At 57.3% G+C, this 27,425-nt stretch overlaps 2 protein-coding genes and 2 non-coding genes across 29 annotated transcripts; 3 read left to right on the top strand and 1 right to left on the bottom strand.

Annotated features, from left to right (window-relative positions):
- Positions 1 to 1,750: 1,750 nt before the first annotated feature.
- On the top strand, positions 1,751 to 15,647 carry LOC108389706 (uncharacterized). Of its 25 annotated transcripts, XM_037007723.2 has the most exons (8): positions 1,769 to 2,013; positions 2,416 to 2,467; positions 2,838 to 2,907; positions 3,197 to 3,346; positions 3,578 to 3,656; positions 4,740 to 4,828; positions 5,979 to 6,014; positions 6,105 to 7,070. In XM_037007723.2, exons 2-8 carry the CDS (start codon positions 2,453 to 2,455, stop codon positions 6,257 to 6,259), a joined length of 594 nt encoding a protein of 197 aa, XP_036863618.2. In that variant the 5' UTR covers positions 1,769 to 2,013; positions 2,416 to 2,452; the 3' UTR covers positions 6,260 to 7,070. The 25 variants fall into 25 exon arrangements, 8 of the variants coding, with proteins under 8 accessions (XP_036863618.2, XP_036863616.2, XP_036863619.2 ...); XM_037007721.2 differs by having other exon boundaries at positions 3,197 to 3,334; positions 5,979 to 7,070; XM_037007724.2 differs by lacking the exon at positions 5,979 to 6,014.
- LOC118970515 (small nucleolar RNA SNORA17) lies at positions 2,625 to 2,755 on the top strand. The gene has a single exon (XR_005058563.1). It is a non-coding gene; the product is annotated as a small nucleolar RNA SNORA17 (small nucleolar RNA).
- On the top strand, positions 3,754 to 3,888 carry LOC118970513 (small nucleolar RNA SNORA43). Its single transcript, XR_005058561.1, has one exon. It is a non-coding gene; the product is annotated as a small nucleolar RNA SNORA43 (small nucleolar RNA).
- On the bottom strand, positions 7,344 to 15,851 carry DIPK1B (divergent protein kinase domain 1B). 2 transcript variants are annotated; one of them, XM_037007717.2, is made up of 5 exons: positions 15,656 to 15,850; positions 12,392 to 12,526; positions 9,212 to 9,319; positions 8,938 to 9,114; positions 7,344 to 8,343 (listed from the first exon to the last, which is right to left on the bottom strand). In XM_037007717.2, exons 1-5 carry the CDS (start codon positions 15,716 to 15,718, stop codon positions 7,546 to 7,548), a joined length of 1,281 nt encoding a protein of 426 aa, XP_036863612.2. In that variant the 5' UTR covers positions 15,719 to 15,850; the 3' UTR covers positions 7,344 to 7,545. The 2 variants fall into 2 exon arrangements, with proteins under 2 accessions (XP_036863612.2, XP_036863615.2); XM_037007720.2 differs by lacking the exon at positions 12,392 to 12,526 and having other exon boundaries at positions 15,656 to 15,851.
- Positions 15,852 to 27,425: the final 11,574 nt, after the last annotated feature.

The raw sequence follows: 27,425 nt of genomic DNA, 5'->3' as shown, positions 1-27,425 counted from the left end.
TGACGACACAGCTGGGCGGGGCCTGGCCACTGGCTCGGGGAGTTTGCTCACTGAGGGACTGCAGGCCGCCTGCCCAAGGAGTTCTACAGCCCTTACTAGGCAGCTGGCTGCTTAGGAGACATGCGGCTGCCATGGGGACGTGCCTCTGAACAGGGATTTCAGACAGGATGGGTGGCAGATGCCCCCTTGGATAGGCAAGTGTGAGCTGCTTTCCAGTGCCTGGAGTGAGGCTGGATGAATGAAAAGGCCCCTCTTGTGCCAGTGTCCAGTGCTGGGCCCCCATGCAGGGCACTCACAGTGGACAGAGAAACCTACAACTCCCACAGGCTCAAGCCACATCTCAGCATCCTAAGCTCCAGCTCTGACCCACGGCCCTCCCTGCGACTGGGGGACAGTGGACACTTGAGCCCAGGGTGTGTCCGGGCCAGCTGACACTGTCCTTCTCCAAGAAGGTGCTACTCTGTCATTGCCTGGACTCCATCTGGTCCTAGGGGCACAAGAAGGGCAAGGAGCACCTGGTGCCCACCGTCCACACCACTGTCACCCAGTTCAACAGTGTGGTCAACTGCTCCAAGGACCAGAGCATGACAGGCCAGGACCAGGGTGGTGGCCCAGTGGATCCAGGTGGCCAAAGGAGGTTGTCATAGGGCCAGGGGAGTCCCTCTCCAGAGTTCTGGAAACCATCTCTTCTTTGGGAATTAGGTCTTCGGCCTCCTGGCTGGTCTCCCCTGCTGGGACTAGCTTCCTCTGGGCTGTTGTGTGGATGTGGGGGGAGGGGTTGTTCCTTCCCCAAACCAGCCTAGCCTGTCCTCAAAAAGCCCGGCGCCGCTGTTACTCCTGTCTACACTGCACTTCCCTCCTGTCCAGGACAGGGTGCCGCAGGCAGTGCTCACAGCCAGGTGGTCAAGGAGCCTCCCAGCATTTACGGCCCCAATGGCCAGAGCCAGGAGGCAGGTCTGGACGCACTGTGGGACTCACCGCTCTACCCTCAGGGTGGACGCTGCTGATCACAGAGAACCCTGCAGGATTCTCACGGGGTGCCCCGGCTCTGCGGGCAGCCAGCCCATTTGCCCAAGTTAGCAGTAAACTTGTCAGCTTGTGTGAAGTATCCTGGCCCAGCGTCAGAAGCTTCCCTGTGCAAGAGGGAGTACAGTGCGCTGCCCAGCGCCCCAGCTGCCCCACCCTGTCCATCAGAGGCATCATTTGGGAGGCCCTCCTGGGCAGGGAAGGCACAGTTCCGGGTGGGGATCTTCCAGAGGGGCTCCAGGAGGCTGGCACAGAGGGGAGCAGGTCAACTGGGGCTCCCCAAAGAGCAGGAGGCCCTTCTGCATGGAAAAAAGGGGTGGCCCCAGCTTCATAGACACTCATGGCGGGGAGGTGGGGGATAGGGGTGGGTGAGGGCCAGTAACTATGGAAGACACCGTCCAGTGCTAACCCCCTGGGCACTGTCCTAATTGCCCTGCATCTCATTCAGGCCTGCCACCTACGGGACTAGGTCCCACCGGGATTTCCATTTTGCAGTGTCGGCACCGTGGCTGCGCGGCCTCGGGCACGAGAACGCAGGTTCCCGCTGGCTCTGGGAAGGGCCCCGAGGGCGGGGGCGACAGGTGAGCCGGGGCGGCGCAGCAGCTGGGAACCGGCGCCCGCCGAAGCCCGGAGGCGCCGCCGCGCGTGGCTGGGCCGGCAGGGTTCGCTAGAGGGCGCTGCGTGGGCGGGCTGGGGTGGCCGTGGTTTGGCCCGCGCGGCCACCGTACGCCCTATAAAGGGCGCGGTGCGCGCTGCGCGCTCTTTTCGGACGGCGGCGGTCATGGCGCTCCCTGCGGCAGCGGCTTGGGTCCCCGGGCTGCCTGGACCCAGCAGAGCACATCGCGGGCGCGCCGCCCCTGCGTCCGATCGGTGCGCCCTCCCTCCGCGGCTGCAGGGGCCCCGGGCCCGGCGCCGTCCGCCTGCGCTTCCCCCAGCGCGTCTCTGACCCACTGGCTGCGACCTTGAGGAAGTCGCCTCGTATTTCTGGTCATTTGTTTTTTTGTTTTTTTTTTTGAAGGAAGGGACGGATTGTCACTGCCCATTGGGCCTTGTCTGAAGACCGGGCGATTCCCGAGTACAGTGGGCGGTGGCGTCCCGGTTCAGGGCTCGGCGCGGGCGCCGTCGGGTCCCCGGACTGCCCCGCCGCGGGGGTTCAGCGGCCAGGACGCCATTATTCTGTGCAGCGCCGGCACGCTGGACCCCGCGTGTTTCATGTGCCCCAGTTAGACAAGGAATAAAGGGAAAGGGAAGCGGGTTTCGTGTTTTCTAGAAATAAGTAAACCTGGTGGCAGAGCCCTTGGGAAACCAAGTGTAGCAAACGCTGGCCTGGTCCAGTACCTCTTTGTGGACTCCTGGTTCTTAACGACGTGTGGGTTTCTTTTCCGCTAGGGAGCTTGCCTGTGGGAAACCGGGTGCATGGAAGGGCATGCTGGGCCCTCGGGTGAGTTGGCACCTGGGACGCTGGAACAGATTAGCCCCCAGAGCATGACCTTTTCTTATGAACTAAACCCCTCCTGTGACATCCTAAGGGACTGTCAGGGCCAGCGACCTGCACTGACGTGGAGGGGGCCAAAATCTTGAATCAGTCTCCCACATTCCCTGCCTCCAGAGGCGTTGCAGGTGCGGCTGCCGTGCCACATTTGTGTCATTAGGTGGCAGAGAGAAAAGAGGCTTGTCTACGCTCAGTGTTCTGGCTGGTGAACATCTGGATGATTAATGGTCTGACACGACGCCACATGTACTTCATCACTGGTGTGCGTTTATGGCAACTTGCAGCCTATTATGTAAAAGCTTTTTTGATTCTTTCCTAGCGCTTGGCTGGCCTCATGAGGAGGTTCTGCATTGGACAGCAGGACGTGGGAGAGGACCACTGGAGGGTCAGTGAGTGGAAAATGGGAGCAGATTGCAGTTGGCTAACGTGCTGAAGAGCAGAGCATTGCTTATCTCTCAACGTTGGATCAAAAAAATCGTGGTCCCCAGATTTTCCTTTGGGGTATAGAATAATGCCACCTGACAATCTGAAATGATTTAGGTGCGTTAAATGTTAAGAGTATTCTCAGGTAGCTACTCTGCTCCTTCCAAAACAGCAGCCAGAAGCTCTAGAAGTAGAATTGCGGGATTTTAACGTTACCGAAATGGTTCAGCGTGCCCACTGCTTTCTCCTTCACAGGAGGCGTAAGTCCCAGAGCATCACTAACTGTCACCGTGTGTGGACTTGGCAGTCCGCCCATCAGTACCCCACTAGTGGCTTGCGGAGAGGGTGCAGAACTTCTGAGGAAGGTCCCTCTTGCTGCACTGGGATCCTCCAGTTCAGTAAACGGTGCAAGCACCCCTGGCTTTCTTAATCTCAGGTTGTCGGTGGGAGGTTTGACTTGACGGAGGAAAAGGGAAAGGGGTCCCCTTGTTAGAACAGCCTTCACTTAAGTAGAGCTGTAGATGGCTCGTTTGTGCTACAGTTGCCAAAGTGGTAGGGTTTTTTCAGAATCATCTGTAAGGCGTAGGAAGGTTTGCTGGTTATTCTAATTGTGGACATTTTTGTTATTTGATACAGGAGAAGCCCCTTACCGCTCCCTGAACATCAGCTCACAGTGTGGACACTGGCCAGAAGAACCGTCACAGTCCAGACCAAGGTAAGAGGAGAGGTGAAGGCTGGCATGACCTTCACCTCGGGTGGGGGTGGTGCTTCTCGCCTCCAGGATTGCTGGCTGTGTGGGATTGGCTGCCCCACAGGTGCTGGCCTGGCCAGCACCCCAGGGGCAGCTGCTTGCTGCACCTGTGATGTCAGGGCAGAGAAGAAGTGGCTATTTCTACGCTCAGTGCCCAGATCCGTGAGCACTAAGAATGGTTTGTAGCCTGACAGTCCTCAGCTCTCAGCAAGGCAGCTGCCGTCCCATGAGGGCTGCCTGACATCTGGGAACCCCCGGGGTGACACCATTTTGGTGTTCTTTATCTGTAAAATGAGACCTGTGTGTATAAGCACAAGGTGAGCTGTGGGCACAGTGGAATTAACCAGGAGAGGGTCTCTGCAGAAATGGTTGGCACGGGGTCTGTCTGGGAGGGCTTCTTTCAGGGCCCTTGGGCAGGTGTGACATGCATCTGTGGCCAAGAGCTGCTGAGCTGGGATGAAGAGCTCGTGTCCCGTCCGCTTGTTGCTCTCTGTGAGGCCTCTAGGTCCTGTGCCCGCAGCCCCTGCTGTACAGAGACCCTGGAGACCAGCAGAGCACGTTCAAGGGGCAGGAGGTGATTTGGTCAGGCTGGGAATGGAGAGAATGCAGAGGTCACTCCTGGCACTGTCCTGTTAAGGGAACAAGTTGGGGCCTGTGTGCAGCCCCTTATGACCCTAACTGTAAGTGACGGTCCAGACTAAGGCACTGGGGAGTGAAAGGGCTCAGTTCTTGGGCTCAGGACAGCAGGGCATTCATTTCCTAAATGCTAAGTTTGAGGGTCAAACAAAAGTTATAGATCCATGGTTCTCAATCGAGGGCAATTTGTGTCCCTCCACCCCAGCATGTGGCAGTGTCTGAAGACTAATAGGGAGGAGGGAGGTGGAGGCCAGGGATGCTGCAGCGCCCTTCAGCACACAGCGCAGCTGCTGCAACTGGCACACATGATGGGGCATCCATGGACGGCTTCCCTGGAGTGAGTGTGGGGAATCCAGTCCAGGTTAAAGGTGAGAGGCCTGCCAGGCCCACTGTCCTTACTTAATTCCTCAGGTCCAGGGGCCCAGCCTGGCACCCCATAGGTGACCCTGGAGTAGACCTCCAGATGCAAGCTCGGTCACTCCAGGACCTGCCTCAGGATGGTAGGTTGGCAGGGGTGGCTGGCTGAGGTTCTGGGCCCTCACGCTGGATGTGGGTCTGCTGGGGTCGGGTGGCAGTGCAGGGGATTTTCCTTACTGGTGGCATTGCTTGGTGCCCTCTACTGATTGGGCAGCCAGTTGGCCACCTGGAAAATGAAAGAGAGCCTTTGAAGGCACTGTCTGGGCAAAGGCTGGTGGACCATCAAGGCTCTACCCTGCCACCAATAGGGGGCATTGTGCTGCCCCCCAAAAACAACACTCAGGAGATGCCGCTCCTCGGCTTGTCTGCTGTCTGCAGTATACAGCAGCAGCCTCCAGAATCCAGGCCTCGCAAAGTGCACGCATTGAAAGTTAAACTGGTCCTGAAGCACCTTCTGTATGCACATAGGGGGTACACATGGGTGGCCCTTTAATAAAGGCACATCTTACTTTCTGGGCACATGCATGTGCCTTTGAGAGAAGAGGTAAGAATGTTAGCACGTTGACATTCAAGTAGCTGACAGGGAAGCCACCCTCGGCCTCCGGGCAGTGAAGGTGGGGCAAAGCACCAGTCTCTTGGGGTGGCAGGATGACATTTCAGCTGACCCTGCCGCCTCGCCTGCTAGATATGACTTAGTTAATGCTGCATAAGAAATCGCCCAGAAACTTGATGCCCTCAAAGTTTCTGGGGGTCCGGAGTGGCCTGCCTGGGCAGTTCTGGCTGGATTTCTCCCGCCAGATAGGGTGCAGTATCTGGATGCGTGCCGGGGCAGCATGCTCTGGCTGTTGGCAGGAAGCCTTGGTTACTTGCCACGGGGCCTCCCCGAAGACAGCCCAGGGGTCCTTACAACTTGGTTGCTCCCCCAGAGGGCCCAGGGCCAGCTCAGTGTGGGAGAGCTGGAGGCTGTGGGATATAGAACGGGCTTGTGGCGCCTTTGCCAGCCGGTCCTTGGGGTCGGGTAGGAGCTCACTTGAGGCAGAAAACTGCTCAGGTGTCCTGCGGTCTTAGAGTTGAGGATGTCTTCTCAGTCTTCAAACGTCCACAGGACAGGGTCCATTTGATGTGAGGTCCATCAGAGGCCGGGTGGTGAGCGGAACTCTCAGAAGAGTGGGAGCTGGGCTCAGCGTGTCCCAGGGAGGCTGAGGACTCAGCAGCCATGTGTTTGCATTGCAGAGACCTCTGACCTTCCGGCTCCAACTGAGACCCAAGGTGTTGACCAGGGAGTGTGGCGACCCATCCTGCCAGCCCATGAGGTGCTGCTTGTGGGTTATCTCAGACATGGCTGGTTTCTGTTCACAGATGAGGCCCCTGCTGGAGAAGCCTGGGGCAGCGTCCTCAGGCCCCTGGGAACGCACGCACGGTACCGCAGTGGGGAGACAGAACATGGCTTTGGGGCACTTGTCCACACCCTGCTGCGAGGGCACACAGGACAGGACTGGGGAAACCGGCTCTAAGAAGTGTCTCTGGAGGAACAGAACCACAGGCTTATAATAGCTGAGCAGCGCATCCGCGTTGGAAAGCAGCCCGGGTGCCCAGCCAGCAGATTCTACGCCAACATGGTGGCTTTGCAGGCTGAGGGCGCTGCTGCCTAAGTGTCAGCTGAGACGGCTCAGGATCTGAGAGACCGAGGGAAAGCCGGTGACGGGGACACAGTGGACTGGGGGACATACAGTGCACGTTTGCAGAAGGCCCCAAGGTGCTGCAGCCCAGCTCTGCTTTTCAAAAATGAGTGGGCAGACAGAAGGTCTCCCTGCCGGGCAGGGTTAGTACATCCACCGCGCCTCACGGGTCAGCAGGGGACCCCTGTGTGTGTGACACTGCAGTGGGTAAAGGACACGGCACCCATCTGAAACCCCCGACTCATGTCTGGGGAACACGGTCATGGCCAGCTGCAGGGTCCAAGTGCCCAGTCCCAAGCTTTCACTGTATTCAGATACCTTTCCCTCAAGAGGAAAACTAGATGGGAAAATCATTTTAATATATTTGGAGTTTAGGAATACTGGGAATATGGTGTAATAGTTGAGATTTTACAGTGTGTGTTTTAGGCAAAAGGTTTTTAGAGAAGCCATGTGGGGGGTTGTGCACCTCATTGGGCAGGGCAGGTTGGAATGTGGGCACTCTCAACGTGCCAGCTCCAGGAAAGGGGGCCAGGCTCCAGGGAGCACAGCTTCCTGTTGTGGGTTCGGGCAGAAGAGAGGAAATGCTTGGCTCTTTCCCAAATAACAGACTGTACCTAGAAGTTCATTAAAATGAGTTAAAGAACAAGGTCAGCCTGGATGGTTTTGTGCAGAGGCACTCCACTGTCCTGCTGGCCCACAGCCAGCACACGGTCACGGGACCCTGCTGCAGTCCGGGTGTGGCTGCTCGTCGGTCACTGCAGAAACCAGGGATGAAGGCTGGCACCCACACCCTGTCTCCCGCCTCCATCCACCAGAATGGCTCTGGGAGCCGGAGGGTCAGGCGAGGCTCTCCAGAATGCCTGCTGAGGGCCTCGCCACTGAGCAGTGTGGATGGCAGGGCTGGGCAAGGCACTTGGCACTCACAGAAAAGCTGTTTATTTACATCGTAAGTTCCTCAGTAGTAGAACCCAGCTTGGCAGGGTGGGCACCTGGCCAGCCCTTGGTGTTGAGGCCCAGATCCTTGCCTCTTTCCAGAGAAGGGTCCAGTTGTTGGGAGTGCTTGGGGGGACAGGGACACAAAGGCAAGAGCCTCCAGGCACGGGCAGCCCACAGGGCTGGGGTCAGGAGTACTGGGTGTGGGAGATCTTCTTCCAGAGCAGGGCCTTGAGCTGGCTCAGCACCAGGGCGTGGTGGGCCTCCACCTGGTTGGCCCGCCCACTCAGCGTGGTGCAGGTACGCAGCTGCCTGCCCAGCTCCTCCTGCAGTTCGGTGGGGGCGCCGGGCAGCAGGTAGTCCCGCAGCAGCTCACACACCTTGGCCAGATTTGGCTGGATGAGGTCACCCTTGCACTGCCGCAGGAGCTTGTCGCAGGGGGCCCGGCAGTCGCGGCCAAACGTGCAGTCGGCACTGTGCTCGCAGCGGCGGCCCCGCAGGAAGCGGCGCACTGTGGCCTCAGGTGCCACCTGCTGCAGGTCAGCCATCCTGAAGTCGTGCTTGGCCGTGTAGCCCACATTGGCCAGCGTGGTCTCACACATGTAAAAGTTCCCGTAGGAGCCGTGGAAGAGCTCCTCCACAAACTCCAGCAGCCCCAAGGTGATCTTGGCCCGCCAGGGCCACGCAGGCCCCAGCCACTGCTGGAGGGCTGGGGGCAGCAGTGGGCGCAGGAGGGGTGGCAGCGCAGCCCCGGGCCAGGAGCTGTGCGGGACAGCCTCGGTGACATACAGGTCACCACAGTAGCCCAGCAGCCTGGGGGCATGGTCCTTCTGCAGAGACAGTAATAGCAGGAACTCCGTGCGCTGCAGCAGGGCCCACACCGACTTGGCCTCCGCCAGGGACACCCTGCCATCCTTGTTGACATCAGCCATGAGCAGGACCTGTCCAACCAGAGCAGGCAGGGAGGGCAGGTCTCCCAGGTTCACCTGATGTTTGGAGCCAAGAGAAAGGGGACCGTGTCAGGTGAGAGCCAGCGGGAGATCAGCCTCGCTGTGAGTTACAAGTTGGCAGGGCGCCAGCCTTGTCCTCAGGTCCGTGAGCACAGCTAGGCGAAGAATCCCACACAACTACCAGCTTGGGGGAGCCCAGCCTCCAACTGCATGGGTGGAGAGGACTAGGCCCATGGGAAGCCCCCCTGCCACCTGTGGATGCCCTGCCTGACCACCCCCAGCCCCACTCCCCCCACCAGCGTGGCTCCTGTGGCTTCCCATGGCCAAGTGTCCTCCAGGGTCCGGGAGCCTGGCGGGGGCACCTCAGCACAGGGCCCAGAGCAGGGCAGGTAAGGCCATCTTTCATGTGCCCCCATCCCACTCCCATGTACCTGCAGCTCTCTGCTCTTCAACAGATGCCACCAGGGGCAGGGCCCTCCCTGCCTAGTGGGTGCTCAGTGAAGGTCTGCTTGGAGGTGGGGAGCTAGCCAGACACCTGCTGGCCTGTATGGCCCCACTCAGCCTCCCTCCCGCCTTGGGCACACATCCCTAGATGTGAACTTGACACAGCCACCCAGAGAGACAGCTGACCTTGAGAAAGCTGAGGGTCATCTCCCGGAACTCCTTAATCGAGGTGCCCCGAGTAGGCTTGTCAAACAGCACCAGCTCCCTCCCGGGGACGGTGTCTGAGCCAGCCTGGGATCGCAGGCCCTCCTCGATGCCGCACTTGATGGTCACCGCCTTGCCCTGCCAGAGCCCGCTGTACACCTGGATGGGCCACAGGGATCCTCCGTGCACATGGTCCCCCCCACTACACCTCCACGTCCAGCTCCAGGCCCTCCCCCAGCCTGCATGCTGGGCTCACCTGCTGGCCTGGGACAGAGGAAAGGCAGGCCCCCCATTCCACCTGGCGCAGGCGGCACAGGTCCTGGCAGATGGACCCGGAGATGATGCCCTTGTGGTACTGGTCACACTGAGGACAGGAGGAAGACACCTGGGGAGTGGTGCTGGGGGTTCCTCCCCCACCCTTCACATGTTGCGCCCCTTGGTGGGGGCAGGCTGAGGCTCCCATCAGCATCTGCCAGTTGCCCTGGTTCTTAGACCACACTGCTCAGAGGGGCCCCCAGACCAGACCACTGCAGCTGGTGATGACCAGGCAGCCTCGGGGCACCCCTGAGATACCCTGGAGGGCCAGGGCACCCCCAGCTGGCAGGCACCTTCTGCTCCCTGTGTCTGAAAGCCCCCAGCCCCTCCTAGAGTCCACGGCTACCTTCACCAGCCTATCCCCCACAGTCCTGCGATGCTGCTGAGCTTATCGGCACCACTGCCTCTGAGCAGATGCCCGGTTCACCCTGGCTTTGTGTCTTCCCCCGGCCCTTCTCTGCGGCCCGAAGCAGGAGCAATAGGGCCAGTGACGCCCCGGTGGTGGTGTGGAAGCCCACCCCGTGGCTGCCTATCCTCTGTGCAGGTCACACCTGCAGCTGCCGGAGGGAGCATACCAGCTGAGTGCCGTGGTCGACCTCCTGTAACACGGGGAGGCTGCTCCCAGGCCTTCCAGCCATGGGCATGGGGTGTATGAGGTCTGTCACTCCTGTCCTGCCCCACCCTGGGCCACCTCATTAACCAGACTCAGTAGGAGAAGCTTTGAGCAGTGATTAGGTCGGCTCCAGAAGAGCTGCCACCTCCTGGCCGGTCCCTGACTCGCAGGGGTCGGGGCTGACCTGAGCAGGACAGCAGGGAAGCCTGAGGTGGAGTCGAGCCCCTGCCTGTTGGGAGCTGTGGCACCTGGAGCGCGTGGGGTGAATTCCTGTGTGTGTGCATCACTGTTGCCGCGGAGCCCAGGCCTTGCTGGGGCCAGGCTGGGAGGCAGGAGAAGGAATCAGTGCAGAGCATGGCGTCACCCAAGTGCAGGGAGGAGGGGCAGCAGAGCCAGGGACAAAGAGATGGCCCTGGAGAGGCCTGCACTCCTCTGCTGAGCAGGAAGGGGGCCACTGCGCTGTAGCATCATGAAAATGGCAGCCATTCATCAAGACAGGAAGGGAACAACTACATGCATCTGGCCCACTGTTTCATGGGGGGCTAGCCACAAGGTCCCAAACCCCACAGAGCTGCAGGGCGTTTGGGGTGACCTGCGGGCCACGGGCCACAGCGGTGGGCTGCTCCATTAGGCCCACACTCCCACCCGGCCAGTCCCCAGCCTGCCGCCATGCTGCTCGCCTGGTGGGAGGGGCTGAGGCCAAGTGCCCTGCCATCCCAGCCCGTTTCCCGACCGCAGACTGGGTTGTGGTGGGAACAGCCTGCAAGCCCTTGGCATACTGTGGCCTTGGACAAGCTGTGGAATCCCTCTGGAGATGGGCAGTGCCTCCGTGAGATGGCCAGGTCTCCTCTAAAAAGGAGGTGTCCTTATGGCCCCAGGAGAGCTGAGCTCAGCTGTGACCTCTGGGAAGGCTCCCAGCAGCCCAGGGAAACCCTGCTGGCCAGAAGGCCAGGCACCCTGGGCAAACGGGGACTACAGCTTCCCCTTGTTGGGAGGGGCACAGTCTCCTGCTCCTCCAGTGGCCTCTTGATCCTCTGCACGTTGCGAGGCTCCTGCCAGCACCTGGGTGCTCAGGGGGATGCCTGCCCACGCTCTGGACCTCTCACCATGCCCCGCTGGCCAGTGCCCCCTCACACTCCCCCTCAATCGCTCCAGCAAGGCGCCTGCTGCAGCGCAGCTCCCAGGGCCCTTGGCCCAGCCTGGCCCTCCCCAGACTCTCCCCACTGCTGCCCAGGCAGAGCTGGGCCAGCCTGCACGGGCTCCCTCCTCATGCACCTGCCCTGGCCCCCAGACTGTGAGGCAGGGCCACGTCCAGAACCCAGCTCAGGCCTGGCCCCTGCAGGCCACGGGGGTGCATTTCGGAAATGAATGAGCAAGCCAAGAACACACCAGAGGCCTGAAGGCCCTCCCTACAGGCATGGGTGCTGCGTCCTCAGCGCTGGGTGCTGGCCTGACCCCCAACAGGAGTCTGAGCCAACCACCAAGGATTGGACACCACCCAGCGCTGGCAAGTCCTGTCACATGGGATCTTTGCATCCTGGACCCCATGCCCCTGCCCACGGCCAGCTCTGGACTTTCCCAAAATCCAGCCTCTGCGGGAACTCGGGCAGAGCAGGCCTCCCTGGGCCCTTCCAGGCTGGCTTCTGTGCCACACTGTTCCCCGGAGAGTGGTACCCTCCATCTCACAGGAGGAGGAGAAAATCCACGCGGCCTGCTGGTTCGGGCAAGTGGAGACAGGATCGAAGCCTGGGGTCTCCCCACGTCTCTAAACCACAGCTCCCCCTTGGAAACCCTAGGAGTTCCTGCTGCTCTAGGTCAGGTCCTCCAGGCCCGTCCGCAAGACGAGGTCTCAGGACCCTGGTCAGGAGGGCCAGGCAGGGTGGCAGGGTGGGGTCATTACGAGTCTAGGGTTTGCCAAGGACCCCTTGGCCCGGCATGACCTCTCCAGGCAGTCACAGGGAGTCAGCAGAAGCAGCAAGCCAACAAGGTGTGCACACACACGTCCCTGCACACACACGGTGTGTCACACCGCACCCTCACATGTGTGAACCAAGCACAAGCGCATGCACACAGCACACCTGCGCCCTCACATGCCAACAGGCATGTGCACAAGGTCCTTTCCAGGTGCCACCTTCAGCGCTCTCCCCAGCAGGAGGCTGTGAGGACCAGGCCTCCTCTGCTAGGCCCCTGAGATGACCTCAAGGCCACCAGCACCTGCCCGCCCCTGTCCCCAGCTAAAACATTGTCCCTCCCAAACACCTGGAGGCCATCCCATGTGCTCAACCCCAACGGCCCGCCCACCATGCTCTCCTGGGCACCCCAGCGGCCCCCACATGCTCTCTCCCTTCCTCCCTGCCACCCCGTCTCCCCGACATCTGGCCAGACGCAGCTCTACAAAGCACAGTCAGATCCACCTTGAAATCCACGAGGAGCCCATGTGCCAGCACAGGGCAGGGGCTCAGAGCCTGCTGCCCCTGGAGCACAAGGCCGGCCCTAGGCAACACTTACGATGACCACCTGGCAGACGTGCCCGCGGCAGAGCTCCACGTATGTCGAGTAGTGCACATATGCCATCCAGCTGCCCGCAAAGACGATCAACCAGACCAGGAAGACGTACTTGACCCTGAGGCCCGGGAGCCGGCCCTGGTCAGGGGAGGAGGCACGTGAAGGACATTTCAGACCCCAGCCCTCCTGCCCCGTCCCAGCTTCCGGGCCAGCCCACTGCCTGGGGCTGGGCTGCAGTCTTTCCCCACACTCAGGGCACCCACTCGGGTGGGGGTGCTGCCTGGTAGCTCGCAAACCTGGTGAAAACAGAATTCAATAAGAGGGGGATACAGGGTCCATAACTACTGTGGAATAAGGGTATTTTTAATTTCCCTCCTGTCTTGCCTTCATTTCATAACAACATTTAACCTCCGCACAAGATCAGGCCGGAGAATCACCACACGAGCCCATTGTCTTCTGGCTGGTGGAAAGTTCTGGCTGGACCAGGACCAGCAGGGGGGATGGGGCTTGGAGGCTGCTGGTGCAGGGGGCAGGGCCCTGGCGGCAGTCACCCGGGAAGCCTTTAAAAGATGCAGCCTCAGACACCCAACTCACAGCATACTTATTCCCAACAGCCGGAGGGCGGACACTGCCCGAGCGTCCGTCGGCAGGCGACCCGGAACCAAACTGGGCCGTGCACACCGTGTCACCGAGCCCTCAAAAGGAGGGAATCCTGATGTGCACCACAGCACGCAGGGACCTGGGGACACTGCGCTCCGTGAGACAAGCCCGACGCGGAAGGACAGACCCTGTGGGACTCCACTCCCAGGAGACCCCTGGAGGGGCAGATCCACAGAGACGGACAGAGGGTAGGGGCCCGGGGCTGGGAAGGGCGGGGAGTGAGTGTTCAAGGGGGACAGTCTCAGCTTGGGAAGATGGAAGGTTCTGGAGACGATGGTGGGGACAGCCGCACAGCACGTGGATGTGCCTGATGCGTCTGAACTGCGCACTTAGGAACGGCTAAGATGGCAAATCTATGTCTTGTGTATTTTACAATAAAGAATAAACAAGACATGCAGCCCGCGGCCCTGCTGCCAGAGGCTCTGCCCCAGATGGCTGGGGTGGCCCAGGAGCTGCTTCTACAGAAGGTTCAGGCCCTCTACCGAGTCCCCCTGGCTGGCAGGTGGTATCACTGGGCGTGAGGGTCCCAGATGACTGCAGCAGATGGGCTGGGGGTGCTGCCTCCCACTACCCCCTTCCCCAACCCCTGCCATGGCAAATCACACATCTCTTGGGCTAACGTCCAGGAGCTGAGGAGAGGGGGCTCCCAGGAGCTGCCCTGTGCAGGGACAGAGCCCCACCAGGAAAGGGCCAGGCTCTAGGGGCCAGGAGAGCAGGTGGGCTTGGGGCTGACCTGCCCCCAGAGAAGGAACGAATGCCAGAGCAGGCCGCCCGCCGCACCAGCCAGGGCGGGGGGCTGCCCCCTGCACAGTAAGTGGGCCACAGCTCCCCACCAAGCCTCCAGGCTCAGCCGGGCAGCTCCGGTTATTTTTATGGTTCCACCTCTTGCTTCCCTGCGCCTGTTCACAGGGCTGCCCAGGAGGGGCTGCAGCAGGAGGCCCCGAAGAGCTGGGCTCAGAACCTCAGCGGCCCCTGAAGGGCAACAGGTCTGGGGTGGCCCCGGGGCAGAACGTGGGGCTGGGCTTCAGGCCCTCCTGTCCCTGCCACCACATCTGTTTCCGTCACATTTGTTCAAAATGGAAAACAGGAAGGGACAGAAACAGTGGGTGGGCCTAGGGGGTGTTTGGCAGGACAAGGCTCAGGGACTACAACTGGCAGTGAACAAAGCCCCAGAAGCTGGTGGTGAACAGGGACTTTGGGTGGGCTTCCAGCCCCCGGAAGGCCTGAAGGTCAGCGCTGGGGGGAGGGGGCGGTCAGCCAGGAGGAGAGCAGGCTGTGGCCAGCACAGGACCTGGGGGCTCACCTGGGGATAGACTCAGGGCCAGAAGGCTGCCTGCTGGGCCCACCCCAGACACTGCCATACCCCAGCCAGACCCCCTCCTTTGCGCAGTGGCCCTCTCCCGGTACACCATCCCCAGCTGGCTAGCTCTGATGGACCCCCAGGTCTGATCTCAGGAGCAGCCTCAGGCCCCACCCCTTCCCTGCCCTGATCCCTGGTGAGTCCTGTCTCCCACCCTGCCCAGCTCCTGGTGGGGGTCACGCAGGCGACAGTAACAACACAACAATCGGTGCCCCACAGGCTGGTACCCCACCCACACCAGGGGCTCCAACCCACTAACCCAAGAGGGTGTTTCACAGGCAGAGAAACTGAGGCTCAGAGTGTGTGTGACACTAAGGAGCGACAGGGCTCAAGCCTCTGGGAAACTGCAGAGCACCTCTCCCACTCATCCACCGTTCCTGCAGAGCTCGGAGGCCGGGTGCCCAGGGCCGTCAGCCGGCCGCTCTGGGCCTCTCCCGCAGCAGCCTGGTTGAGGTGCTCGCTGCCGGGCAGGCCAGTGCACACCCACCTCCCACCTCGGGCTGCCAAGACCACCACGCACCCGGAGAGCCCAGATGACACAGATGTGCAGCCCATGAGTTTCCCAGCTCCCATCCCCACCCTTCTCCCTGGAGGGGAACTGAGGCCAGCCAGGCCCTGGGCCAAGGGTACGGCCCTGGCACGCAGTCTCCTGTCCTGGATGGAGGACCGCCCTGGGGAGACCAGGGAGGTGTGGATGGCTCTGACCGGGGCTGTCGTGCAGGGCACTGCGGTCCCAGGGTGGGCTCGGATGCTGACACTCTGATGCAAGCCTGGCTCCCACCTCCCCAAAGCAGAGGCGATGGGTCCTTCAGCTTGACACCCAAAGCAGCCTGGCCCCCTGCAGACAGCAGGCCCCTGGTGGAGACACCGTCTGTCCAAGGTCAAGGTGGGGTCGGCTCACACCTCTAAGCTTGGACCGGCTAGGGGATGGATGACCCGGGGGGAAGCTATGTCCTCCTTATGGCGTTTTAATGTGTCCTAGATTTTCCAAACAGAAAAACAGGCCTTATCATCTAGTCAGAGGCAGGGGGAGCAGCCTGGCGTGACTCCCGGGCCCCGGGGGCTGGGGCGCCGCCCCGCAGCGTCCGCCCTCCGCCGCCCCATCGGCGCCGCCCGCGCGCCCGGCCCCCTGTCATCCCCGCGGCCTCCCCGGGCCCACACATCCCCGCGCTCGGGAACCTCCGCTCCTGCCCCGCGCGCCCCGCCGCGGCCCGGGCCCGAGGGCGGGCGGGCTGGGGGGCGCCTACCTGCAGACCCTTGGAGCAGGGGCAGAAGAGCACCAGGTGCGCCAGGCGCCGCAGCCGCCGCATGGTGGGCGCCCGGCCGGGGCGCGGGCCCTGCTCGGCTCGGCCTCAGCCCCGCGGGCCGGCCCGCAACGGCGGCCGCTCCTCCTCTCCGCCCGCGCCCGCGTCCGCGTGCACGCGGGGGCGCGCGCTCCGCCGACCGGCGGCGGAGCAGGGGCGGGGGGCCGGGGGAGAGGAAGTGGGGCGAGAGGGAAGGGAGGGGCGCTGCGGGGGGAGGGGCCGCGGCCCCGCCCCCGCCCGCGCTCCCCCGGAGGTCACCCGCGGTCACCCGCGGCCGGCAGGGGCCCCCGCGGGGAGGGCGGGCGCAGCGTTCCGCCCCGGGCCGGGGTTGTGTCCGGGCGAGGCCCGAGCTGGGGTCGGCGCCAACACCCACCGGCCTGCGGGCGTTTGCCTGTCCGCCCTTCGGCGAGGGTGCAGTAAAGTGCCCCTCCTTCACCGGGCTCTTCTGCGGGGGCGGCGCGTGGGCACGGCCGCCGCCAGTTGCAGGGTGCAGAGCAGCCCCGAGGGCGCCGCCGGCGCCCGGAGCGCGTCCCTCCTCGGCGAGAGGGTCCTTCAGCGTCCCCCGCTGGGGGACGCTTGGGTGGGCCCTGGCTGGGCGTGATTAAACTTTCGCGTTCAGGTTTTCGCGCGAAGCTCAGTTTCCCTTTCCCTCGGCTGAGCACGAGGAGGGCCCGCTGAGACTGATGGTCAGGGGCACCCGACTTCCGGGCACCTGCCGGCAGCTTTCCAGGCGCAACCCGCACGGGCGCACGCCTCGCAGCTGCGCCGCCTTCTCGCCCGCACATGGTGTGGTCAGTCTCTCAATTCCAGCCAGTCCAGCGGGTGGCCGTGCGGCGGGGTCGCCCCGTGTTTGCCGGGTGCATGTCCCCAAGTGCTGCTGATGTTGATCGTGTTGTCACGTGCTCCGTGGCGACCCGTATATCTGTGCCAGCTAAGTGTCAAATTTTTTTGCCCATTTCTTTTTTGGTATTATTTTTGTTATTGTCACTGAGTTTTGGGAGTTCTGTCTCCTGGATACCAGTACATTATCTATTATGTGATATGTAAATATTTTCTCCCAGGCTGTTGCTTGTCTTTCATTTTCTTAAGTGACTTTCAAAGAGCACAAATTCATAATTTTGATGAGGTCCATTTAATCCGTTTTTTTATTTTCTGGTTTGTACATGTCATGTCTCATATCTAAGAAATCTTTGCCCAAATCAGGGCCACAAAGATTTTCTTCTGTGTGTTCTCCAAGTCTATAATCCAGTAGTCCCCTTCTCGGCACTTCCCATTTCTGCCTGCCTTTTGGTTTCCCTAAGTCAGCCTGGGCCGAGGCAGACGGCCCTCCCCTGACCTGGTCAGAAGGTCAGTAGCAGCCTCAGGCTGCGTCGCAGCTTCCCTAGCCCCCCACAACTCCATCTCCTGGTGGATGCATTTCTGCCTCAGCACTCCTCACAAGGGTGACTGCGGCACAACGATATTTAGAGGCCAGTGAAAATCTATCTGCTAACAAGCTGGATAACCTAGAAGAAACGTACTTCCTAGAAAAATACAGCCTTCCAAGACTGACCATGGAAGAAACAGAAAATCTAAACACACCAATTACCAGCAATGAAATTGAATCAGTAATCAAAAAACTACCCAAGAACAAAAACCCTGGTCCAGATGGATTCACCGCTGAATTTTACCAGACATATAGAGAAGACATAATATCCATTCTCCTTAAAGTTTTCCAAAAAACAGAAGAAGACGGAATACTTCCAAACTCATTCTATCAGGCCAGCATCACCCTAATACCAAAACCAGGCAAAGACCCCACCAAAAGAGAAAATTACAGACCAATATCCCTGATGAACATAGATGCAAAAATACTCAACAAAATATTAGCAAAGCAAATTCAAAAATACATCAGGAGGATCAGACACCATGACCAAGTGGGATTCATCCCAGGGATGCAAGGATGGTACATTCAAAAATCCATCAACATCTTCCACCACATCAACAAAAAGAAGGACAAAAGCCACATGATCATCTCCATAGATGCTGAAAAAGCATTCGACAAAATTCAACATCCATTCATGATAAAAACTCTCAACAAAATGGGTATAGAGGGCACGTACCTCAACATAATAAAGGCCACATATGACAAATGCACAGCTAACATCATACTTAACAGCGAGAAGCTGAAAGCTTTTCCTCTGAGATCAGGAACAAGACAGGGATGCCCACTCTCCCCCTGTTATTCAGCATAGTACTGGAGGTCCTAGCCACGGCAATCAGACAAAACAAAGAAATATACAAGGAATCCAGATCAGTAAAGAAGAAGTCAAACTGTCACTATTTGCAGATGACATGATATTGTACATAAAAAAACCTAAAGACTCCACTCCAAAACTACTAGAACTAATATCTGAATTCAGCAAAGTTGCAGGATACAAAATTAATGCACAGAAATCTGTTGCTTTCCTATACACTAACGAGCTAGCAGAAAGAGAAATCAGGAAAAAAATTCCATTCACAATTGCATCAAAAAGAATAAAATACCTATGAATAAACCTAACTAAGGAAGTGAAAGACCTATACCCTGAAAACTACAAGACACTCCTAAGAGAAATTAAAGAAGACACTAATAAATGGAAATTCATCCCATGCTCTTGGCTAGGAAGAATTAATATTGTCAAAATGGCCATCCTGCCTAAAGCGATATACAGATTCAATGCAATCCCTATCAAATTACCAACAACATTCTTCAATGAACCAGAACAAATAGTTCTAAAATTCATATGGAACCACAAAAGACCCCAAATAACCAAAGCAGTCCTGAGAAGGAAGAATAAAGCAGGGGGGGATCTTGCTTTCCAACTTCAAGCTCTACTACAAAGCCACAATAATCAAGACAATTTGGTACTGGCACAAGAGCAGAGCCATAGACCAGTGGAACAGAATAGAGAGTCCAGATATTAACCCAAACATATATGGCCAATTAATATACAATAAAGGAGCCATGGACACACAATGGGGAAATGACAGCCTCTTCAACAGCTGGTGTTGGCAAAACTGGAAGCAGCTACATGTAAGAGAATGAAACTGGATCATTGTCTAAACCCACACACAAAACTAACTTTGAAATGGATCAAAGACCTGAATGTAAGTCATGAAACCATAAAACTCTTAGAAAAAAACATAGGCAAAAATCTCATGGACATAAACATGAGTGACTTTTTCATGAACATATCTCCCCGGGCAAGGGAAACAAAAGCAAAAATGAACAAGTGACACTATATCAAGCTGAAAGCTTCTGTACAGCAAGGGACACCATCAATAGAACAAAAAGACATCCTACAGTATGGGAGAATATATTCATAAATGACAAACCCGATAAAGGGTTGACATCCAAAATATATAAAGAGCTCACACACCTCAATAAACAAAAAGCAAATAATCCAATTAAAAAATGGGCAGAGGAACTGAACAGACAGTTCTCCAAAGAAGAAGTTCAGATGGCCAACAGGCACATGAAAAGATGCTCCACATCGCTAATCATCAGAGAAATGCAAATTAAAACCACAATGAAATATCACCTCACACCAGTAAGGATGGCCACCATCCAAAAGACAAACAACAACAAATGTTGGCGAGGCTGTGGAGAAAGGGGAACCCTCCTACACTGCTGGTGGGAATGTAAACTAGTTCAACCATTGTGGAAAGCAGTATGGAGGTTCCTCAAAATGCTCAAAATAGAAATACCATTTGACCCCGGAATTCCACTTCTAGGAATTTACCCTAAGAATATAGCAGCCCAGTTTGAAAAAGACAGATGCACCCCTATGTTTATCGCAGCACTATTTACAATAGCCAAGAAATGGAAGCAACCTAAGTGCCCATCAGTAGATGAATGGATAAAGCAGATGTGGTACATATACACAATGGAGTATTATTCAGCCATAAGAAGAAAACAGATCCTACCATTTGCAACAACATGGATGGAGCTAGAGGATATTATGTGCAGTGAAATAAGCCAGGTGGAGAAAGACAAGTGCCAAATGATTTCACTCATCTGTGGAGCATAAGAACAAATAAAAAACTGAAGGAACAAAACAGCAGCAGACTCACAGAACCCAAGAATGGACTAACAGTTACCAAAGGGAAAGGGACTGGGGAGGGTGGGTGGGAAGGGAGGGATAAGGGGGGAAAAGCGGCATTACTATTAGCAGACATAATGTAGGGGAGGCACAGGGAGGGTCGTACAACACAGAGAAGACGAGTAGTGATTCTACAACATCTTACTATGCTGATGGACAGTGACTGTAATGGGGTTTGTGGGGGGGACTTGATGACGGGGGGAGTCTAGTAACCATAATGTCGCTCATGTAATTGGAGATAAATGATAACAACAACAAAAGATATTTAGAGGCCAAGCTTATGTAACTGTTACTACTATTTATTGTCTTACTTGTTCTGTTTGATTATTAGTCATTATTGAGCGCTCAGTGTGCCTTATTTGTAACTAAACTGTATCAGAGGTGTGGACAGATAGGAAAACCAGTGTGGATAGGGTTGGGTCCTAGAGGTGGTTTGGTTTTGGGGGTCCACTGGGGTCTGTGGACATGCCCCTGCAGGTAAGGGACTGCTGTCTTAGGTTTTACATTAGGTCAATGATTCAGTTGGACCTAATCTTTGCATATGGTGTCAGGTACGGGCCACGGGAGGATTTAGGTTTTGGGGATTTTGTTTGTTGGGGCTTCTTGCACGCAGATATCCAGTTGTTCGGGCACACTTGTTGAAAAGATGAGGCACTGTGGGGGTTTTGTAGCCAAGGACCTCCAGTAAGACCCCACCATGTGAGCAACTCTCCCCAGCACCCTGGAGGTGGATTTTCCATAAAGTTCCAAAGGACAGATTTCAGGCAATCCTGCTGGCACCACAGTGACCTCCCTGCTGTCCATGAGCCACAGCTGCGCCCCCCAACAAGAGCTCAGCCTGCAGATGGGGGGCCCCAGCTCAGCCCTCAGCTCTCAGGTGCTCTTTGGGTCTATTCTTCCAATCCTCATCTAAACAACCCTCCATCACAGTAATTCTTGGAATAAATGTTCCCTGTTCAAACTGTCGCACAGCTTCTGCCTCCTGAGGGGACCCCGACTGACACAGGTTAGGTTCATCAGGCATCTTTATAAGCCTTACTGAGACCCACTAAATGCCACACTTTGGACCATGCACCCCCTTGGGCACCAAATGCCCTCAACCAAGCGGTCATTGTCCTCAGCTCTAGGGCCACGTCGGTCCCTGGGAGAGTCCAGGCAGCTGAAGCAGAATTCAGTGAGTGTCCTCTAGGTCTTCTTTGGGACCTCCCAGGCTGGCTGAAGTACGCCCTTGGGGGAAGAAGAAGAACCTGGTCAGGAGGGTCAGGGTGGAATCCCAAACGGCCTCATCCCCACCCTCTCATTCTGCTCGTTGCCAAGGAGGAGACCAAACGGAGATGCTCTTCTCTGGGGGCCGGCCACAGTCAGTGACAGAGCTGCCTAAGGTGCGTGGGCCAGGAGGACGGGAGGGAGTGGAGTAGGAAATCTTCTTAAGTGACCTTTGGAGAAGACCATCCCGATGCTCAGCAGCACCAGGGTCTGTGGGTGGTGGGGAGCGTGGAAGGGCCTCTGATGTGTTGACTTCCAGCCCGCCATGGGGCAGCTTTTGCAATAAAATAAGCACCATCGACTTACTGCAGATGAAGCCACAACATGCGGCCAAGGTGTGGCCCATCAGCTGATCGGCTTGAAATAGCAGCACCTCGCTGAGCTCGTGAGGCGCAGCCCAGGGCCCTGAGAAGTCTAATGGAGCCGGTTTGCCAGGAGCCAGGGCTCACTGCCCGTGGGATGAGTCCCACCCGGCATGCATGGTCGCCTCAGCTTCAGGATGCAAAGCCTGTCACGTTGTACCCCCTCCAGGATATTGGGTGTTGCCATGCACGGCACGGCCCGGTAGCAATGGTGGCAGAGCAGGAGGCGCAGGCTGCTTCATCAGCTTCCTTCTGGTCGTCTCTTCAGAGAGCAGGCCCCACCGAGAGCATCTTCAAGTGACCCAGAAAGTTGGCAGCTGTCATTAAGGTCTATAGTTCATGGTCCCAAAGAGGGTGTCTTCAATCTGTAATTTTCCAGGTGGCAAACTGTATCGGCTTCCTAGAGCTGCTGTAACACGAAATCACAGCCTGAGAGGCTTAAGACAAGATGGATCAGTTCTCACACAGTTCTGGAAACTTGAAGTCCAAAATCAAGGCATTAGTTGGGCTGTCCTCCCTCCAAAGGCCTCAGAGGAGGACGCTTCCTTTGCCTCCCCAGCACCCGATGCTGCTGGCCATCCTTGCTGCCCCTTCACTTGGAACCAATCACTCCAATATCTACCTCCGTTGTCATATTATGACTGCCCCCCATGCTCCTGTCGGCCTTTGTGTCCTCACATGACCTTCAAAGACCCTACTTCCAAATAGGCCACATCCTGAGATTCCAGCTGGACGGGAATCTGGGGGGAACGCTGTCCAACCAAACAGACCAAACAGCTACGTCATTGGAAGAAGCCCAAGAGTCAGTGAAAATATAGTAAGTTTCAAGAGACCCCCAAAACAAAAGTGGCTTAATCAGGAGAGAAGTTTATTTATCTTTCATGTAGCACTCAGTACAAGAATCCAAGTGCTGAGACTCTACATTGTCAGAGACTTAAACTCCTTCTGTCTTGTGCTGGCATCCTCAAGACGTGGTTTCCATTGTGCAGTCCAAAATGGCTGCTCCAGCTCCAGCCATCATGCCCGCATTCCAGCAGGGAGGAAGAGCAAAGGAGAGATGAAGAGCCTGGCTTTCCCTTGAAAGACAGGACCGGAAATGTATGCTAGGTCTGCTCACATCCCATTGGCCAGAATTTATTCACGAGACCTTGTCTGCTGCAAAGAAGGCTGGGAAATGTAGTCTTTCTCTGGGTAGCCACATGTTCAACTTAAACTCAGGTCTGATACCCCCTCAGTCTTGGGTACAAGTATGTCACAGGAAAAATGGAGAAATGGAGACCTAGTCTCCCCCAACCCTGGCAGACTGCCCTTCATCCCACTGCCCCAGGCCCCTGTGACCTTTGGACTGAGGTCAGGGGCCACGCAGTGTCCTTCAGACAGGTTTTCTGGGATGTGTGGAGACAGGGGAGCCCAGTGCATTGTGGGGGCGCTGTCAGGGCCAGGTCAGACCTCGGGAAAGTGATGTCTGCATTGAGACCCAAAAGATGGGTATGGGGGACTGGGGAGGAAGGGAGGTCCCAGCTCTGAGGCAGTGGCAGGTGGAGGCTGACATGGGGAGCAGACTGCTGGGGGGCCTGGATGAGGGGTTTGGACTTGGAGCCTAGCGGAAGGCAGCAGAACCCTGCAGACAGGTGCACAGAACTGGTGACGTGCAGTGGAGAAGCTCACCTGGCTGGGAGAGAGCCTCCGGAGCCTGGGGGCCTGCCTGGGGCTGCTGGGGGTGGGGGGGCCCTGGGGCCCTCCCTCAGTATGGGCGGGGCTTCTGGGGGAGGGAAGGGGGCCTGCAGGCACTTAGGGCCCCAGGGCCACCTCTCCAGGGGCAGGGTGGGCAGGGGCTGTGGAGGCTCACGTCCTGCTGCACCCCAGGGCAGGTGCAGCCCCAGCCTCCAGACCCGCTGCACTGCAGGGAGGGTGTTCAGCAACTGGGAAGAAAATGGCTCACTGAGACAAACTGGCCAAAGAATAGCCACGCCCATAACTGTTTCCACAGTGATTATTTTGGTGTCTCGTGGGGACAGTTAGGCAAGCTTCCGTGTGTCTTTTTGAAAAGTGGTCATTTTGCAAGATGTGTTAAGGGGAGTGTATTTGTCAGCCCTACTGTGTTTATTTCATTTTTAGCTGATTGTACCTGCCCTTGCTATTTGTAAAGTAAAAAGTGGGAATCAGCCTTCCTGTGGACTGACGTGGCACCCCCAAAGCATAGGTTGGAGGCTGAACCCCCAGTGTGGGGCGTAGGGAAGTAGGTTCTTGATTCAGGCTGGCCGAGGTCACGAGTGTGGGCCAGGAAGGGGTCAGCATCATTATGAGAACAGAGCAGAGCTGCCTCTCTCCCCTTCTCCCTCCTCCCTGTCCCCACATAGAAGGACACAGGTGGCCGTCCACAGGCCAGGAGGAGAGTTGTCACCATTTGCTCACACTGGTCTTGGACTTCCGGCTTCCAGAACTGTGCGAAATACACACCTGTTCTCTAAACCACAGTCTGTGATGTTCCGCAAGTCCATTTGATGGAATATTATTCAGTCATGGAAAGGAAGAGAATACTGACACACCGCTACACAGAAGGACCTCGAGGACATTGGGCCATGTGAAGGGACCTGATGCAGAAGGTCACCTAGTGTGTGATACCACCCGTCTACATCGTCCAGAACAGACACTGCCAGAGACAGAAGGCAGATCAGTGGGTGCCTGCAGCTGGATGGGAGGGGGTGGGGCATGACTACTTGCAAGGTATGTGGTCTCCTGGGGTGACGGCAATGCTCTGAGACTCCATAGAGGTGCTGGCCATGCAGCATTGCAAATGTGCAAAGTGTAACTTAGTCGACCAGTTTAAAATGGTTAATTTTATGTTACATGAAATTCATCTCAACTAACAATACAGGGAAGCAAGAATAAAGTAACCTGAGACCTCAACATTCAACAGTTGTTATGTAGCATCTGGGTGGACAGCTTTCAAATTTTAGAACTTTTATTACACGGAAACACACCATCACCCTTAACCCACTGTGTCCACCCATGTGCTTGCTGCATGTGTGCAGGTCACATAAGTGGGGTCACAGTCCCCCAACTTTTCTCAACAGGGCTGGAGTCCTCATTCATGCTCTTGAGACCACATTGTAGATATGTTTGCATTGGATGATATGTGGAAGAAATTGTCTACCCATCAGAATAAAAATAAGCTTCCCGCTGGCATCAGAAGGACTTGCTTCTCCCCCAACATCTTGGACTTTCTGAGGGGCACCAGCGCAGGGCCCTGGCATGCTGTGGGTCCCGGATCAGCCCTCCAGGGCCCTGGGGAAAGTGCCCCTCCTTAGAGGGGCCCAAACTCAGGTTGGAGAGCCCAGGGCTATGGCTTCATCTTCGGGGCTGCACATATTCTGTTTCCCGAACAGACCCTCATTATGTGACTGGTTGCCTCTTGACAGGCATTTAGGATGTTCCAAGCATTTTCCAAAACAAGGCTGGGTGAGTGACCTTCTGGCTAAATCTATGCTCCATGCCTTAATTATTAACTTAGGACAGCTCCTGCAGGTGGCATTTCTGGGTCAAAGGCTTTTAGTGGGCTGCCTTCCTTGACAACACACCCCGTAGGGCAAACCCTGAGAACTCTAGGACGCAGCTGTCCCTGTGGGCTTAGCTCCTGCTGTGACCCCACCCGCAACCCACACCCCATTCTCTGTCAGTCCCCAGCATGCATCTGTTCTTTTCTGCCTCAGAGCTTTTGCAAATGCTGTTCCCTCTGCCAGAATTCCACCCCCCAACCCCAAACCCGCTTTTGGGTGGGCCTCAGCTGAAACAACCCTCTCACAGAGGCCCTCCCCACTTGGCGGGTCACTCTGAGCCCCTTCCTGCTAGGCTCCCCCCTGGACCCTGGGCTCTCTGCAGCCAGGCCGAGCCTGCCCATCCCTCCCATCCCTGCCACTGCTGGGTCCCTCACGCCAGCACAGAGCCAGGCAGGCATGCCACCCACCCAAGCGTGCACAGACACGCACACAGCAGGGCCTGTCCCAGTGCTGGCTGACAGAGCGTAGGACCCTGTGTGACCCTGTAAATGTTCCCCAGGTTGGGAGGCAGCTCTGGGGTCGGGCCACTGACCCACGGCTCTTGAGGCTGCCGAGTCCACGGTCCCCTCTGCCTCCCTGAGGCTGGCTGGAGCTCGGCCTGGACCAAGACCTCGCAGGACCCTGAGCTCTTCCTCGAAAAGCTCCTGCAGGACCAGCGAGGGGGTCTGGATGGGGATGGGGAAGGGCGGGGTGGGGAGGCGAGGGGGGGAGAGCGGGAGTGTTCACGGGGCCTCCCCATGCACAGGCGGGCAGCACGTGGCCACTGGCAGTGACAGGCACTGACAGGCAGGGTGGGCGGGCGGCATGAGCAGGTGCTCAAGGCTGAGCCCTGGAACCCCCGACACACAGGCTCCAGTCCTGGTCCCCCTGCTTGGCCTGTGACTTTTAGGGGTAGCTCATCATCTTTGGGGCAGGCTGTCCGTCTGTAAGGCATGGAGGAACAGTCTGTCCGCAGGGGTCCGTGACAGTCTGCTAAGGAAGTGTGTCCCAGTGTTTGGCGTTGCCGCTGGAAGCTTTTGCTGGGCCTCACCTGGGTGTCTGCTGCTGTGGTATAAGCCCGTGTAGCCTCCCTGTGGAGGCTCGACTCATCCCCGAGGGTGAGTGGTGGCCAGGCCCTGGGGAGTGCCAGTGTGTGACTGCTGGGGCCAGGCTGCTCCCACCTCCTCTGCTCTGGGGAAGCCTGCTGCCATGTAGGGACGATGCTCAGCAGCGCTGGGCCAGGTCAGCGTGGCCAGGAACCAAGGCCTCCCGCCCGTAGCCAGCATGTGAATGCCCCAAACCCAGTTAAGTATCCAATGGCCTCCAGCCTGGCTGACATTTGACAGCAATGTCATAGAGACTCCGTGCTAGGCCCCCAGAGCTGAGCTACTCCTGAATTCCAGACCCACAGAACCGGCCACTTAGTAAGCTGCTAAATTTTGGGGTGTATGTTGCACAGTGACAGATCACTGAAACAAGGCGCCTGTGGAATTGCATGCATGAGAAAGAACCTTCCACAGAAACGTAGTCTGGGAGGAAGGAATGTTGGGTCCGTGCAATCGACCTCCAAATAACCGGGAGACGCATGGATGTAAAAGCAAGAGCGTTTCTCGGGCAGCCGGCATGCTGGGGTGTCCACCTGCGGGTACCGGCGTTTCCACCCAGAGGTGAGCCTGCTCCAATATGGAGATGATTTACTCATAGCTGCCCGGACAGAGACAGAATGTCAGGCAGCCCCTAGAGATTTACTTATGACACTGGAAAACAAGGGTACCGAGCGTCTGCCAAAGGAGCTCAACTCTGTGTAGAGGAAGTCACCTACTTGGGATACAAACTCAAGGGGGGGACGCCGATGGCTATCCCAGGCCAGAAAAGAGACTATTTTCCAGCTACCAAGGCCAGACTGTAGACGGGCTGTCAGAGAGTTCTTGGGGACAGCGGGGTTCTGCCGCCTCTGGATTCCTGGCTTTGCCAAACTAGGTAAACACCTTTTCCCGATGGGTAGAAGCCTTTCCAACCAAGAGAGAAACTGCTGTAGTAGTTGCCAAGAAATTCCTGGAGGACATTATTCCAAGGCACGGGCTTCCCGCTTTTATTGGGTCAGACAACGGACCAGCTTTTGTCTCTCAGGCAACACAAGGGCTGAGCCATATATTGGGGACAAATTGGAAGCTACACTGTGCATATCATCCCCAAAGCTCAGGTCAAGTAGAAAGGATGAATCAGACCATTAAGGAGATTTTAGCCAAATTAACCCTAGAAACTGGCAGTGACTGGGTGACTTTCCTCCCCTTCGTTTTGCTCAGGGTCAGGAACACTCCCTATAGTTGGGCATGACCCCGTTTGAAATCCTGTTTGGCAGGCCTCCCCCGATCCTTACCAACTTGCAAGCTGATCTGTTAACTGAGCAAAATGATAAAAA

Source organism: Manis javanica, chromosome 2 (assembly GCF_040802235.1).
Source record: "Manis javanica isolate MJ-LG chromosome 2, MJ_LKY, whole genome shotgun sequence".
Lineage (NCBI taxonomy): Eukaryota > Metazoa > Chordata > Mammalia > Pholidota > Manidae > Manis > Manis javanica.
The sequence above is the reverse complement of the archived record's forward strand: the minus strand, read 5'-3'. Positions and strand labels throughout refer to the sequence as shown.